This window comes from Syngnathoides biaculeatus, chromosome 12 (assembly GCF_019802595.1).
Source record: "Syngnathoides biaculeatus isolate LvHL_M chromosome 12, ASM1980259v1, whole genome shotgun sequence".
In the NCBI taxonomy this organism is placed as follows: domain Eukaryota; kingdom Metazoa; phylum Chordata; class Actinopteri; order Syngnathiformes; family Syngnathidae; genus Syngnathoides; species Syngnathoides biaculeatus.
This window is the reverse complement of record NC_084651.1, coordinates 29,308,887-29,324,009: the sequence shown is the minus strand read 5'-3', so window position 1 is coordinate 29,324,009 and position 15,123 is coordinate 29,308,887. Positions and strand designations below refer to the sequence as shown.

General features: G+C 47.0%; 1 protein-coding gene across 1 annotated transcript in view; it reads left to right on the top strand.

Annotated features, from left to right (window-relative positions):
- The window catches only part of piezo1 (piezo type mechanosensitive ion channel component 1 (Er blood group)), a 324,721-nt gene that overhangs the window by 265,999 nt on the left and 43,599 nt on the right, over positions 1 to 15,123 (top strand). The window contains 4 exon segments of the mRNA XM_061837790.1: positions 2,485 to 2,670; positions 6,163 to 6,255; positions 14,242 to 14,331; positions 14,333 to 14,415. Coding sequence (XP_061693774.1) covers positions 2,485 to 2,670; positions 6,163 to 6,255; positions 14,242 to 14,331; positions 14,333 to 14,415 — 452 coding nt within the window.

Here is a 15,123-nt window from a genome sequence, read left to right as displayed (position 1 = left end):
CGTGGTTTATGCAGATCTCTGGCCTCTGATTGGTCAGGGACGCGGATGACGCAAGTTCTACGGAGGGGTCAATTAAATATAGACTGATAGGTTAATATGCAAGTGTATCACAGGGGAAAATGACTGTTCGTATTCAGATATATGGACAGACTAGTCTAACATTACAACTTAGATCGAGTCAAAGTAAATCACAATCTCATACTTATTATAGTTAGACACTGAAACATTACCTGTGTTATATCCCAGAAATGTCTTCAATGTATTGCAGGGGTGCTCAGATTCCCCTCAAGATCTACTTTTCAAACAGCCAGTCTCTCGTGATCGACCAGCGGGGCGGTGGGGCCAAGGGGGGCACCGCTGTGAGTGCCGTAAATAGGAGGCGTCTTGCGAGAAGGGGTCTTTATGTGCGTTCGCTCAACGTATTGGCCACACCTGAATCAAGCGACAAGGTGGATGATAGTCTAATGTCTTTTTTGGGCGGGGGGACATTGTCACACGATCAACTAAAACTGCCTCACGATAGGCGCATTGAGCACCGCTGGTGTAACTGAATTTCCTTTGACATGGCTCATGACGTTGATGACTTTCGATGTAAATGCGCTCGCAGTACCTGAAGCAGCTTGAAATATGGACTTTTGGCATCACTTCCCATACATGCACAGTACAGATCAGGCTTGTTTTGTTATGAAATAAACACGTAAATTAATGTCAAGACTACACTAAATATGCAACCTCTTTCAATATCAATTTTTTCTATTCGTAACAAGAATCAGAATCAGCTTTAATGGCCAAGTGTGTCGAACACACAAGGAATTTTTCTCCAGCAGTTGGTGCTGCCAAGGTATGACACACAGAACAGAAAATGGAGAACAAGGAACAACATAGCAACGAGAACAAAGAACCAGAGACCTTTCTGTTTAGAGGAATTATTCCTTATAAGACGTGCAAGGTGTGAAATCTATATAGATAAGTGTGTTAACAATGTCAATTGTGCAAAGGGAGCAGTTTAAGTGATGTATCGTGCTTGACTGTGCAGATTTGTGAGTGCAAATGTGAGTGAGTGGAGTTGGCCCTGGTGATTGGCATCATTAGATGTGGGCGTCTTTATTGCCCCCTGGATGATTACTCGCATGCTTGTGTTCCCCTTATTTGACGAGGTGGTTGCCGCCCTCCTGACTGTTGTCATTTGTGCCTGTTCGACAAATAGCAGGTCAAAGATCCCACCCTGACTTAGAGCCGCATGTCTTTGAGACTCAGGTTAAGAGAGTGATGGACCTGCTGATTGATCAATATCTGTTAGTGTGTTGACTTTTACAGTATGGAATGATACTTGTCAGGACGAGGAGACTCAACATATTTAGATGTCTGGCACTGTCGTCTGTAAGAAGGAGTTTCAACTCCCAGCTTCGACTGAACATTGACCATATCCCCGAGGATGGCAGGGGACATTAAGTCAAATGTGGACCATGTTAAATGCTTCCACATATTGGTTCAGTGTCTGATGATTGGTAGGACAGGAGGAAGAGTGGGGCAGGAGTTTACTGAGGCCATGGATAATAACTTAACTAATAACTAATAACTTCTGGACGGCTTTTAGGAATTTAATTTCTACCAAGGGTTTCCAAATGTGGACTTGGTATCAGGACATCCTAGATCATCGTTCCATGATTGAGATTCGGTTGTGGAATCCGACTTGGACATGCACAACTTGGGGACTCAGCGGAAGAGAGGGCAACCTGCCAAGTGATCACCACCTGATTGTGTGTAGCCATCAATGGTGTCGAGTGATCAGGTCAAGCAGATCCTCCCACATCCCAAAAACGTGTGGTAGGATAACTGAAGACTCTAAATGGCCCTTAGGTCTGAATGTGAGTATGAAGGATTGTTTGTTTATATGTGCCCTGCGATTGGCTGGCTAGCAGTTAAGAGTGTACCCTGCCTCTTGACCAAAGAAAGATGGGATAGGCTCCAGCACCGCCGTGACCCTTGTGAGGAAAGGTGATCCAGAAAATGAATGGATGCATGAAAACTTGGAAGACAGCTTCCATTCTACGAACATGCCATCCAATAAAGAAGCAGAGTCGGAGGACTTGGAAGTGGGCTTTCTCCAGGTTTAAGATTTGCAGAAGTGTTGCAAAGCTTCTCAGTTCGCTCAGGCCTTGATGGTGGATTAGATCCACTAGGAAGTCCGAAAGTCTCCGGATGTTGTGGGGGTGTCTTGGTTAACATGCCACTGTAACATCTGCACCACAAAAATAAGCAGATGTTGGCTGGATTGAGGACTGATTATTATTACATCCTGATTTCATAATTAACTGCTTATATTTGAGCCTGTGACACAAGAACTGTTTAACAATATTCTTTTTAAAAATTATTTTACTGTTTAAAGTCATTCCTGGTGCTCTGATGAAATGGTTTGAAATATACTTCATGGAATCAATTTCAGATGTCCATCCTCATGCTTTAAATTATTTTCCCCCTCAGAGATATCCCCAGGTTAAAGCGCAAAAGAAAAAGAAGATGGTGAAATATGGAATGGGTGGCCTCATCATCATCTTCTTAGTGTGCATCATATGGTTTCCCCTGCTCTTCATTTCACTGGTCAGATCTGTCGGTGTTGTTAACCACCCCATTGATGTCACTGTTACTGTCAAGCTGGGAGGATATTAGGTAATCTATCTATACTTATGTTTATTTAAAGCTTTTAAGGACAACTGTAAAACATTTCACACATCGTGTTTACACAAAACTTGAGTTTCCATTTATTTGAGCTTTTTTTTCCTTTCGGCTTGTCCCGTTAGGTTTCGCCACAGCGTGTCATCTTTTTCCATATAACCCTATCTCCTGCATCATCTTCTGTAACACCAACTGCCCTCATTTCTTCCCTCACAACATCCTTTAACCTTCTCTTGGGTCTTCATCTCGCTCTTTTGTTCAAACCATCGAAGTCTGCTCTCTCAAACCTTGTCTCCAAAACCACCAATATTGGCTGTACCTCTCATGAGCTAATTTACAATCCTATCCAAACTGCTCACACCTAGAGAGAACCTCAATATCTTCATTTCAGCCACTTCCAGCTCTGCTTCTTGTTGGCTCTTCGGTCTCACCGTTTCTAATCAGCACATCATGGCTGGCCTCAACACTGTTTTAAAAACGTTGCTCTTCATAGTAGCAGAGACTCTTCTGTCACATAACACACCAGACATCTTCCACCATCTGTTCAAACCTGCTTGGACTCGTTTCTTCACTTACCACACTTACCATTGCTCTGGATTGTTGATCCCAAGAATTGGAAGTCATCCACCGTCGCTATCTCTTCTTCCTGGAGCCTGCACCACCTCTCATTCACACACATATATTCTGTTTTACTTCAGCTAATCTTCATTATTCTCCTTTCGAGTGCATTCCTCCATCTTTCTAATTGTTCCTATACCTGCTCACTGCTTTTACTGCAGATCACAAAGTCATCTGCAAACAATAATGGGCCAAGGAGATTTCACTCTAACCTCATCTGTGAGCCTATCCATTACCACAACGAACAGGAAGGGGCTCAGAGCTGATCCCTGATCCTGTCCTACCTCCATACATAAATTCTTCTGTCACACCTACTGCACACCTCACCACTGTTCTGCTGTCCTCATATATGCCCTGTATTATTCTAACATTTTTCTCCAACACTCCAGACTTACGCATGCAGTACCACAGTATCTCTCTTGGTACTCTGTCATAGGCTTTCTCTAGATCCACAAAGACACAATGTAGCTCCCTCTGACCTTCTCCATACTTTTCCGCGAGCATCCTCAAGGCAAATAATGCATCTGTGGTACACTTTCTAGGCATAAAACCATACTATTGCTCACTTGTCCTGAGTCTAGCCTCCACTACTCTTTCCCATAACTTCATTGTCTGGTTCTTCATTTTTCTTCCTCTATATTTCCAACAGCTGTACAAGTCACCTTTGTTCTTAAAAATGGGAACTAGCACACTTTTCCTCCATTCTTCTGGCATCTTCTCTCCTGCTAATATTGTATTGGCCATGGCCTCACCGAACTCCTCCCACGCCCGACGCTGCATTCTGCTTGGCCAGCCGATACCTATCAGCTGCCTCGGGAGTCCCACAGGCCAGAAATGCCCAATAGGACTCCTTCTTCAGCTTGACAGCATCCCTCACTGTTGGTGTCCACCAACGTGTTCGTGGGTTGCCGCCACGACCGGCACCGACCACCTTACGGCCACAGGATGGAGGCGCAGAACATCGTCCACTTGGATTCAATGTCCCCCGCCTCCTCTGGGACGTGAGCAAAATTCTTTTGGAGGTGGGAGTTAAAATTCCTTCTGACAAGGGACTCTGTCAGCCGTTCCCAGCACCCACAATACGTTTGGGCCTGCCACGTCAGACTGGCATCTTTCCCCACCATCGGAGCCGATTCACCACCAGGTGGTGATCAGTTGACAGCTCCACCCCTCTCTTCACCCGAATGTCCAAGACATGCGGTCCCAAGTCCGATGACACGACCACAAAGTCGATCATCAAACTGTTACCTAGGGGGTCCTGGTGCCAAATGGACATGTGAACACCCTTATGCTTGAATATTGTGTTTGTTATGGACAATCCGTGATGAGCACAGAAGTCCAGTCACAGAACACCACTCGAGTTCTGAATGGGGGGGATGGGGGGTATTCTTCCCAATCACGCCCTTCCAGGTCTCACTGTCATTCCCCATGTGGGCATTGAAGTCCCCCAGCAAAATAGTGGAGTCACCCTCTCATCCACCGGGGTAAACCCCAACGTACAGGCCCCGAGCCGGTGGGAAATAAGTATACCCACACCTGCTCTGCTTCTCTCCTCGTGGGCAACTCCGGAGTGGAACAGAGTCCAACGCCTTTCAAGAGGAGTGGTGTCAGAGCCCAAGTGATGCATAGAGGCGAGTTTGACTATATCTAGTCGGAACTTCTCGACCTCACGCATCAACTCGGCCTCCTTCCCTGAATAAGAGGTGACGTTCCATGTCCCTTGAACTAGTTTCTGTAGCCAGGGATCAGATCGCTATAGTCCCCGCCTTTGGCCACCGCACGTTACACCCGACCCCTATGGCCCCTCTCACAGATGGTGAGCCCATGGGAAGGGTGACCCATGTTACCCTTTCGGACTGTGCTCGGCCGAGCCCCATGGGTCCAGGCCCGGCCATCAGGCACTTGCCATTGAGCCCCACCTCCATGCCTGGCTCCAGAGGAGGGCCCCGGTGACCTGCGTCCGGGCAAGGGAAACCAAGATCCAATTTTAGTAGTCATCATCGGGGGTTTTGGAGTCGAACTTTGTCTGGTACCTCACCTAGGACCTGTTTTCCATGGGTGAGCCTACCAGGGGCATAAAGCCCCAGACAACTTAGCTCCTAGGATCATCGAGACACACAATGCCCTCCACCACAATATGGTGACGGCTTGAGGAGGGGCAATATATCAGTCTTTCTCCTTATCATCATGTCAACCAAACTCCTGAGCTTTTTCTGTGATAGTCCCAACATTCAAAGTCCTAACACTCAAAAATGGGCTCGGTGCATTGCTCTTTTTCTGCCGATGAATTCGCTTTCCTCCTCTTCTTTGTCTTCGTCCCGTAGTAGCTGACCGATCTGGTATGGGATTCTTTAGATGAATGCTCATGTTTGATTGGAAAAGTTTTAAGCCGGATGCCCTTCCTGACACAGTCCTCTGCATTTATCCAGGCTTGGGACCAACCTACAAACTGCACAGACTTGTGTCCCTGCAGGGCTGGATTTTTTTCTTTTTATTCGTTTTTAATTATTATTTCATTATTTTTGTTATCAAGTGTTATGTTTCATATCTGGACAGAAGGGAAAACATTCAGAATCGAAGTCAGTGTCCAATAATTATTGACTTTGGCCAATAACTTTGTCTCAATTGTAAATATAGGGCAACTGTAAACTTCAGTTTGACAAGCCTGGCGTATACTGTAATTATATTTCTATGGAACTTCATTTGTATAAAATTGAAACAATCACTTAACTCATGTAATGTGTTCCAATTGTAAATATAAGTCTTGATTCTTTGGGTGGGGAAATCCAAATTCTTACTCTTATTGTTTGAACACCAGTGACATTTGTAGTTATTTTTATTTTGGTCTCTATTTTTGTGTGTTGACAGCCTATCTTCACTATGAGTGTCCAGCAGCAGTCGATCCAAGCCTTCACAGAGTTGGAATTTGAAAAACTCACCAAAAAGTTTGGGAACAATGCGGTTTGTAGTGATTTTAATCATTTTGTTATGCTCTCTCTGTGTTTTGGTATTTCTTTTATTTAATATGGTGTGTCCAGACAGGACATCTTATAGAAATGTCTAAGACTGTGGGAAATGTCCGGATTACTTTAATTCTTTTTAGGTCAAACTGTGCCAAACAAATTATAGAGGAATAAAGTTGATGAGGCACACAATGAAGTTATGGGAAAGAGTATTGGAGGCTTGACTCAGGACAGAAGTAAGTATTTGTGTGCAACAGTATGGTTTCATGCAGAGAAAGAGTACCACAGATGCATTATTTGCCTTGAGAATCCTCGTGGAAAAGTACAGAGAAGGTTAGAAGGAGCTACATTGTGTCTTTGTGGATCTCGAGAAAGGCTATGACAGAGTACCAAGAGAGGAACTGTGGTACTGCATGCATAAGTCTGGTGAGGCAGAGAAGTATGTTAAAATAGTACAGGACATGTATGATGGCAGCAGAACAATGGTGAGGTGTGCCTTGGGTGTGACAGAAGAATTTAAGGTGGAGGTGGGACTGCATCAGGGATCAGCTCTGAGCCCCTTCCTGTTTGCAGTGGGAATGGATAGGCTGACAGACGAGGTTAGACTGGAATCCCCTTGGACCATGATGTTCGCAGATGACATTGTGATCTGCCGTGAAATCAGGGAGCATGCAGAGGAACAATTAGAAAGATGGAGACGTGCACTGGAAAGGAGAGGAATGAAGATTAGCCGAAGTAAAACAGAATATATGTGCGTGAATGAGAAAGGTGGAGGGGGAAGAGTGAGGCTACAGGGTGAAGAGATAGCGAGGGTGGAGGACTTCAAATATTTAGGGTCAACAATCCAGAGCAATGGTGAGTTTGGTAAAGAAGTGAAGAAATGGGTCCAAGCAGGTTGGAACAGCTGGCGGAAGGTGTCTGGTGTGTTATGTGACAGAAGAGTCTCTGCTAGGATGAAGGGCAAAGTTTACAAAACAGTGGTGAGGCCGGCCATGAAGTACGGATTAGAGACGGTGGCACTGAAGAAACAACATGAAGCAGAACTGGAGGTCGCAGAAATTAAGATGTTGAGGTTCTCGCACGAAGTGAGCAGGTTGGATCGGATAAGAAATGAGCTCATTAGACAGCCAAAGTTGGATGTTTTGGAAACAAGATTCAAGAGAACAGACTTCGATGGTTTGGACATGTTCAGAGGCGAGAGTGTGTACATTGGTTGAAGGGTGCTGAGGATGGAGCTGCCAGGCAAAAGAGCGAAAGGAAGACCAAAGAGAAGTTTTATGGATGTGGTGAGGGAAGACATCAGGGCAGTTGGGGTTAGAGAGGAAGATGCAGAAGATAGGCTAAGATGGAAAAAGATGACACGCTGTGGCGACCCCTCACAGGACAAACCGAAAGGAAAAGAAGAAGATAAGCATTACACATAAAGAAAAACAATCTAAATATATTACTACAACAAGTAATTGAACAAATAATTTGGTATTTTTCTGACTTATGGAATAAACCACCTGTACTAGTGTACTTTTGACCAGCTCCTTTCTGTTACATGTCTCTTTGAGGCTTAGATGTTAAAGCTACAATCCGCGTTTTCTGGTGCCCCCCAACGCTGGAATTTGGCATTCCAACAAAACCTTCAGCACGGAGCACTTCAATAGACAAATTAATTGTTCAGCCACCTCTTCCTCCTTCCAAACCGACATTCTTTCTCCTTCCTCTATGGCTCAGTCGAGCTGCACGCTGTTCATATATTGCCATTCTCATTCAAATTAAAGTGGTTGAAAGGCGGGTACAACCTGAACCGGTCGCCAGCCAATTCCAGGCCACACAGAAAGAATCAACCATTCGCACTCACTTCACATTGTTGGGGCAATTTAGAGTTATCAATCAACCGACTAAGAATTATTTTAGGATGTGGAAGGAAACTGGAGTACCCATTCACTCCAACTAGTTTCATCAATTACATGATTTGACCTACACATAAAACCATATCCCAAAGTAAAATGTCAGAATTTGAATTTCTATATCCCGTAGAGGGACATTCTTGTTGAAGCAGGAGCAAACAAAAGACAAGATACACAATTACAATATCATTAGACCCAAAGTCGTATAACGACGCTATTAAAAGTCAAAGATAATAAAAACAAATGAAAAACCATTCATATTCACAAAATCCCCAACACATATTCATGCTTTAGCTCGTACAAAAAATGGAAAATGACGACTAAGGAAGGCGGCAAGGTGGGTCAGCTGTAAATCGTTGGCCTCACAGTTCTGAGGACACGGGTTCAATCCCAGCCCTGCCTCTGTGGAGTTTGCCTGTTCTCCCGTGCCTGCGTGGATTTTCTCTAGGCATTCCAGTTTCTTCCCACATCTCGAAAACATGCATTAATTGGACACTCTAAATTGCCCCTAGGTGTGATTGTGACTGATACTGTAGTCTGTCTCTATATGCCCTACGATTGGTTGTACCCTGCCTCCTGCCTGTTGACAGCTGGGATAGGCTACAGCACTCCTGTGACCCTTGTGAGGATAAGAGGCTAAGAAAATGGATGGATGGATTGCAAGAAGTGCTGTGTGGATGTGCCATTCAACAATGGTATTGCAAGAAGAACATGAGCAACCTCGTTGCTGTTGAATAAATAAAATGCACTTGGGATGAATGAAAGTGTAAAGCTTTTAGCCCTCCTCTTAAGAGCCCTAAAACAATGTCTTCAGGGGAAAAACTCATCGTCATGTGGAAGTGGATGATTAAAATAATCCAGAATAGCATTAGGAGTCTTCAGGACATCGATCTATCCTCACTAGGGTCAGGGGTGCACTGATTTGGGAGAAAGACACACAGTACACTCTGAACTAGTCACAAGCCAATCACAGGGGACATATAAACATTCACATTCACACCTATCCTCAATTTAGTCTTCACTTAATCTACGAGCATGATTTTGGAACGTGGGAGGAAACCGGATTATTCTGGACAAACACCACAAAGGCACAGGGAGAACATTTAAACTCCACACAAGGAAGCCAGATTTGAACCCAGAACCTCTGAAGTGTAAGGCGGATGTACTAACCAGTCATCCACGATTGCACCTTCCCCAGGATCTGTCTGTCATAAATACACATGAGCCTGGTCTTTTTCAACCTACCAAAATGATTCTTATTTGACCAGTTCAGGTTCCAAATTCGGTACAAAGATAAAAAATAAAATTTCTGTAAAAAAAAAAAAAAATCATGCTCAAATAAATAGTTCTCTTATTCCTTAAAAACAGTAATTTGCTTCACCTTTTCACAACGTAACCAATATGGGATTTGAAAAAAAAAATACATGATCATGGACCACAACCACAGATACAGTATTTGTAAATTGTTGCTCTCCAGCTTGAGATGCTGCATCAGCACATTTGATGTTAATGGTGAAAAAGATGTACTGGTACATCCATCCATCCATTTTCTTTGCCGCTTATCCTCACAAGGGTTACGGGAGTGCTGGAGCCTATCCCAGCTGGCATCGAGCAGGAGGCAGGGTACACCCTAAACTGGTTGTCCGTCACAGACAACAGTCACACTCACAGTCACACCTCGGGCAATTTAGAGTGTCCAATTAATGCATGTTTTGAATAGAATTTGGAATTTCCATCCATCCATCTATCCATTTTCTTAGCCGCTTATCCTCACGAGGGTCACAGGAAGTGCTGGAGCCTGTCAATGGGCAGGAGGCATGGTACCCCCTGAACTGGTTGCCAGCCAATCGCAGGGCACATAGAGACAAGCAGCTGCACTCACAATCACACCTAGGGGCAATTTAGAGTGTCGAATTAATGTTGGATGTTTTTAGGATGTGGGAGGAAACCGGAGTGCCCGGAGAAAACCCACACAGGCACGAGGAGAACATGCAAACTCCACACAGAGAGGGCTGGGATTGAACACGGGTCCTCAGAACTTTGAGGCCAACGATTTACAGCTGCCCCACCGTGCCGCCTTCCTTGGTAGTCATTTTCCATTTTTTGTATGAACTAAAGATAAATATTTGTTGGGGATTTTGTGAATATGAATGGTTTTTCATTTGTTTTTTTATTATGTTTGACTTTTAATAGCGTCGTTATACGACTTTGGGTCTAATGATATTGTAATTGTGTAGCTTGTCTTTTGTTTGCTCCTGCTACAACACTAATGTGCTTCTACAGGATATAGAAATTCAAATTCTGACATTTTACTTTGAGATATGGTTTTATGTGTAGCTCAAAACATGTAACCGATGAAACTAGTTGGAGTGCATGGATACTCCAGTTTCCTACTGTGAGGCCAATGCTTTCCAGCTGCTCCACCAAGCTGCTCTATGGGACATTTCCCAAAAAAAAACACTCAGCTAATGTCTTTGATCTTCAACACATTCAGCTTGAGAGAGGACTATTTACAGTGAGATACAGTCATCTCCACCATGCCTGCAGTCCTGCTCATCCTCCGGAAGAAAAATAACAATAACCATGTCATAAGCAAACTTTAAGAAGTAACTGTTACTGAAACAGCGCCAGCAATACTTAGTTTGCAAAATATGGAGGGGTGGGGGTTTGGTAGGGGGGGGTGTAAGCATCAACTTTGAGAAGAGCCAATGGGAAAAACCACACTGGAAAAAAAAAAAATTGAAAACAAAGAATCATTGGAGGGATATTGATCACTGAGATCTGTGGACATATTTTAGTTGCCAGTGATTTTTCAGCAGCTCATTCTGTATAGTATTTAATAAACTTACCCGCTACTCTTCAATGGTCCAGTCACACACAGACTGCTGCGTCCGCTTCTGGATATATTGCACTGTAGACATCTTAATGTGATACTATTTGCATCACTTTTAAAGGGGACGAAAAAGTGTCACGTCCCATCGGAAACGAGAGTAGGACCCAAATGCAGGAACTCGGAAGACGCAAGGTAATTCAAGAAGAGACACGTTTATTGTATGCAGAGGTCGGGGATCGAGCAGGCAGTCCGGTGCAGCAGCGGTAGTTGTGACGTCGGGCGAAGACAACAGATGAGCGGACAGGCAGGAGTCGGTACACGGGGAAACAATCAACGCAGGCAGAAGTATCAAGGAGTCAGGCTTACAAGGTTGGTCGGAGAACGGACGAAGGTCGGTACACACAGGATCAATCAGGAATACGAGAATGCTGGAACGGGACATAAAGCTGGCGGAGAACCAGTCGTCACCGGGTCCTATATATACGGGGGATGATCAGCCCGCATGAGGCGCAGATGTGTGCCTCCCAATTAGCGCAGCCGCACGGGCACCCGCACAGCTCGTGCTGAAGCGGCAGTATCATGACAGTACCCCCCCCCCCAAAGGCACGGCTCCCAGACGTGCCTAAACGAAAAAACAGACACTAATTAACACAGGCAGGGGTGGGCGGAAGGGGGTCCGGAGGAGGGCACGCCCCCCCCCTGAACCCCAGACTGGTGGCCATCCAGGCCACCAAACACGAGGCGTCCGGGTGGACAGGTCAGGAGGACGACCCGGACGCCAAGCACCAGGGACCCCACGGGGCGATTCGGGCGGACGACCTCTGTGAGGAACCAAACGGCGAAGCAGGAACCAGAACGAGGCAGGCCATGTTGCAAGACGACCAGGGATTGGTCGCCAACGAGGCCAGGTCATGAAGCGGCTGGGAGCCATCTGGAGCGAATAGGATGATGGAGAGAAGGACCAGAGCATTGACCGTCACCATTACCATCCCGAAGTCTCTCCAGCTCCGGGGTGGCTCATCAGAACTTTCCAGCTCTTGTCGGACAGGAACGTGAGAAGGCGGCGACGCCATCGCCCCCTCCTGGACACCAACGTGAGAAGGCGGCGCCGACATCGCCCCCTCCTGGTCAGCAACGTGAGAAGGCGGCGCCAGTACCATCGCCGCCCCCTGGACAGGAACGTGAGAAGGCAGCGACCCCGTCGCCGCCTCCTGGACAGGAACGTGAGAAGGCGGCAGCAGCATCACCAATTCCACCTCCTCCTGGACGGGAACGTGAGGCGGCTGGGGAACTGTCGCCACCTCCTGGACAGGAACGTGAGGGCGTGCCCGTCGCCAACAGAGCAGGAACGGGGAGCGACCGCGGGCCGATCGCCGACAGAGCAGGAGTGTGGAGCGTCCGCGGGCCGGTCGCCACTGCCACTCCAGAGCACGGACGAGAAGCGGCTGTGGAGACGTCGCCACCTCCTGGACAGCAGTGTGAGGCGGCATCGGGTCGGTCCCCACTGCCACGTGAGCTTGCAGTGCATCCGTTGAAACAGCAACGTGGGCGTGGCGCGGTGGCGAATTCGTTTCCAGGGCAACGTGAACCTGAGTAGGCGGGGAGTCAGTCGAAACTGACACGTGGGCGTGTCTCGGGAGCGGGTCAGTTCCAACTGCCGCGTGAGCTCTGCTCGGAACCGCCAAAACCTCGACGTGGGAATGGCGAGGAGGCGGGTCAGTCTCCACAGCTACGTGCACTTGGCGAGGTGGCGAGTCTGTTTCCACGGCAACGTGAACCTGAGTCAGCAGCGAGTCCGTCGCCGTTGTGACGTCAGCGTAGCTCGGCTGGTTCGCCAATCCTTGCCGGACCTGGGCCGTGAGAGCCGCCAATTCCGCGCTCTGCCGCTCTATCTCTGACCGCATTTCGCGGCGGAACGCCTCGTGATTTGGCGGCACCTCCTCCCTCTGGGCTGGAAGCTTCGCCACCAGCTGCGGGTCTGCCGGTCTCACCGTTACCGGCGAGGAGTGGGAGGACGGTGTCTTCGTTGCCGCGCAGCGAGAGACACCAGGGAGCGCCCGGCCGGGGCGTCTCCTCTGGCCGCCACGCGGAGGTCCCGGGTAGATGGCCAAGCGGGTTCCCTCGTACCGATAGGTGCACTTGGATCTACCGGGCAAAGTCGCTCAGGTGCTGGAAACGCAGGAAGGCGGGGCAAACTGACTGGGATCAAAAGCCGGGAAAAGAGACTGAAAATCAAAGTCGTCGGAGTCGTACTCAGGCAGCCCGGCATACAAATCACGGTCCTCCTCATATTCCGAAAAGTCAGAGTCCAGAAGAATATGAGGAGCCGGACGGGTCGTGTTCGGGACGTATTCATACCTCGCTGGCGTAGTGTAAGACACGGAAGTGGAGGACGTCAGGGAGCCTACCCGGATTGGACAGGCTTGGTCCTCCGGCAGACGGTCTACCTTGCGTTGGTCCCGGCGATGCCGGATCTTTCCTGCTGGGTCCTGTATTGGCCAGTTCGTTCTGTCACGTCCCATCGGAAACGAGAGTAGGACCCAAATGCAGGAACTCGGAAGACGCAAGGTAGTTCAAGAAGAGACACGTTTATTGTATGCAGAGGTCGGGGATCGAGCAGGCAGTCCAGTGCAGCAGCGGTAGTTGTGACGTCGGGCGAAGACAACAGATGAGCGGACAGGCAGGAGTCGGTACACGGGGAAACAATCAACGCAGGCAGAAGTATCAAGGAGTCAGGCTTACAAGGTTGGTCAGAGAACGGACGGAGGTCAGTACACACAGGTTCAGTCAGGAATACGAAAGTGCTGGAACGGGACATAAAGCTCACGAACTGGCGGAGAACCAGTCGTCACCGGGTCCTATATATACGGGGGATGATCAGCCCGCATGAGGCGCAAGTGTGTGCCTCCCAATTAGCGCAGCCGCACGGGCACCCGCACAGCTCGTGCTGAAGCGGAAGGATCATGACAAAAAGAGGCTTTGATTGGACAAGAATGAAGTTGGCTGTGGTGGGCCACAAAATTTCCTAAACGGGGCCAACCCACCTCCGCCAAGCGCAGTGCTGAATATGTGCTTGTGATGAAAATAGAGCCCTTGATTATTTCAAAAGTATTTTAACACTGTTTTTTGAAAAGGTGCTGAATGTAAAGCTGTAAGTATTCCAATTAGGACAAATGCACATATATATTTTCTTAGAAGATTGCTTTTAAGTGGGTTTTATTTTGTTATTCACTTGGATCATTTTTTTTTCTAGGTAGCCATGCAGTTCATTTCACTTTATGGTTATGAGGACATTGTTACAGCAATGATTGAAGGCAGTTCAGGCTCAGTTTAGAGAATAAGCCCCCCCCAGCAGACAGGAAGTCATAAAAGAACTGCTAGGAAGCCCCGCTGACCTAACATTGCGTCTACCATGGAATTTACAAAAGTAAAATATTTTTGTCTTCTTGTTTCACAATGGCAATGTATACTAGTTTTTGTGTACTTGACACTGTCTCGCCGTCTGTCTATACTTCTCGCTCTTATACAGAGCACGCTTTTTTCCTTGCTCTGGTTGTTTTGCCTCTGTTTATATTTTTTCTTGGTGATAAGCTTGTTTTTCTGCTAAAACAATACAAAGCAGTGACTCCTGGATACCTTCTAACCTTTGTGACTGTACTTTTATTCAGTTGACAATTAATTAGCACAAGCCTAGTACTGTACTCGGAACAAGACTAGCCATCAAGATATGTCCCTTTTCCACTGAGGATAATCACGGAATGCAACAGAGGATGTTAATCTTGGAAATGAAAATCCACCATCTTGAAGTGTATATGGATGGAACTGGACAGTCAGCGAATGAAACTACTCTGCCGATGTCTCAAAATGGTGAGCAGAAGTGTGCTAACAAACACCCACTAAGCTCAACCAAGAGGACGGATGGGTACTGTGGAAACAGCAACAGATCATCCAGCAGTTCTCACTGGAATTTAGTGGGAGCAAAGTCCAAAGATATCCATCCATCCATTTTCCAAGGCACTTATCCTCACAAGGGTCTTGGGAGGGATGGAGACTATCCCAGCTAACTTCGGACAAATGGCAGACGACATGCTGAACTGGTCACCAGTCAGTAGCAGGGCAGATGTCAACACCATTA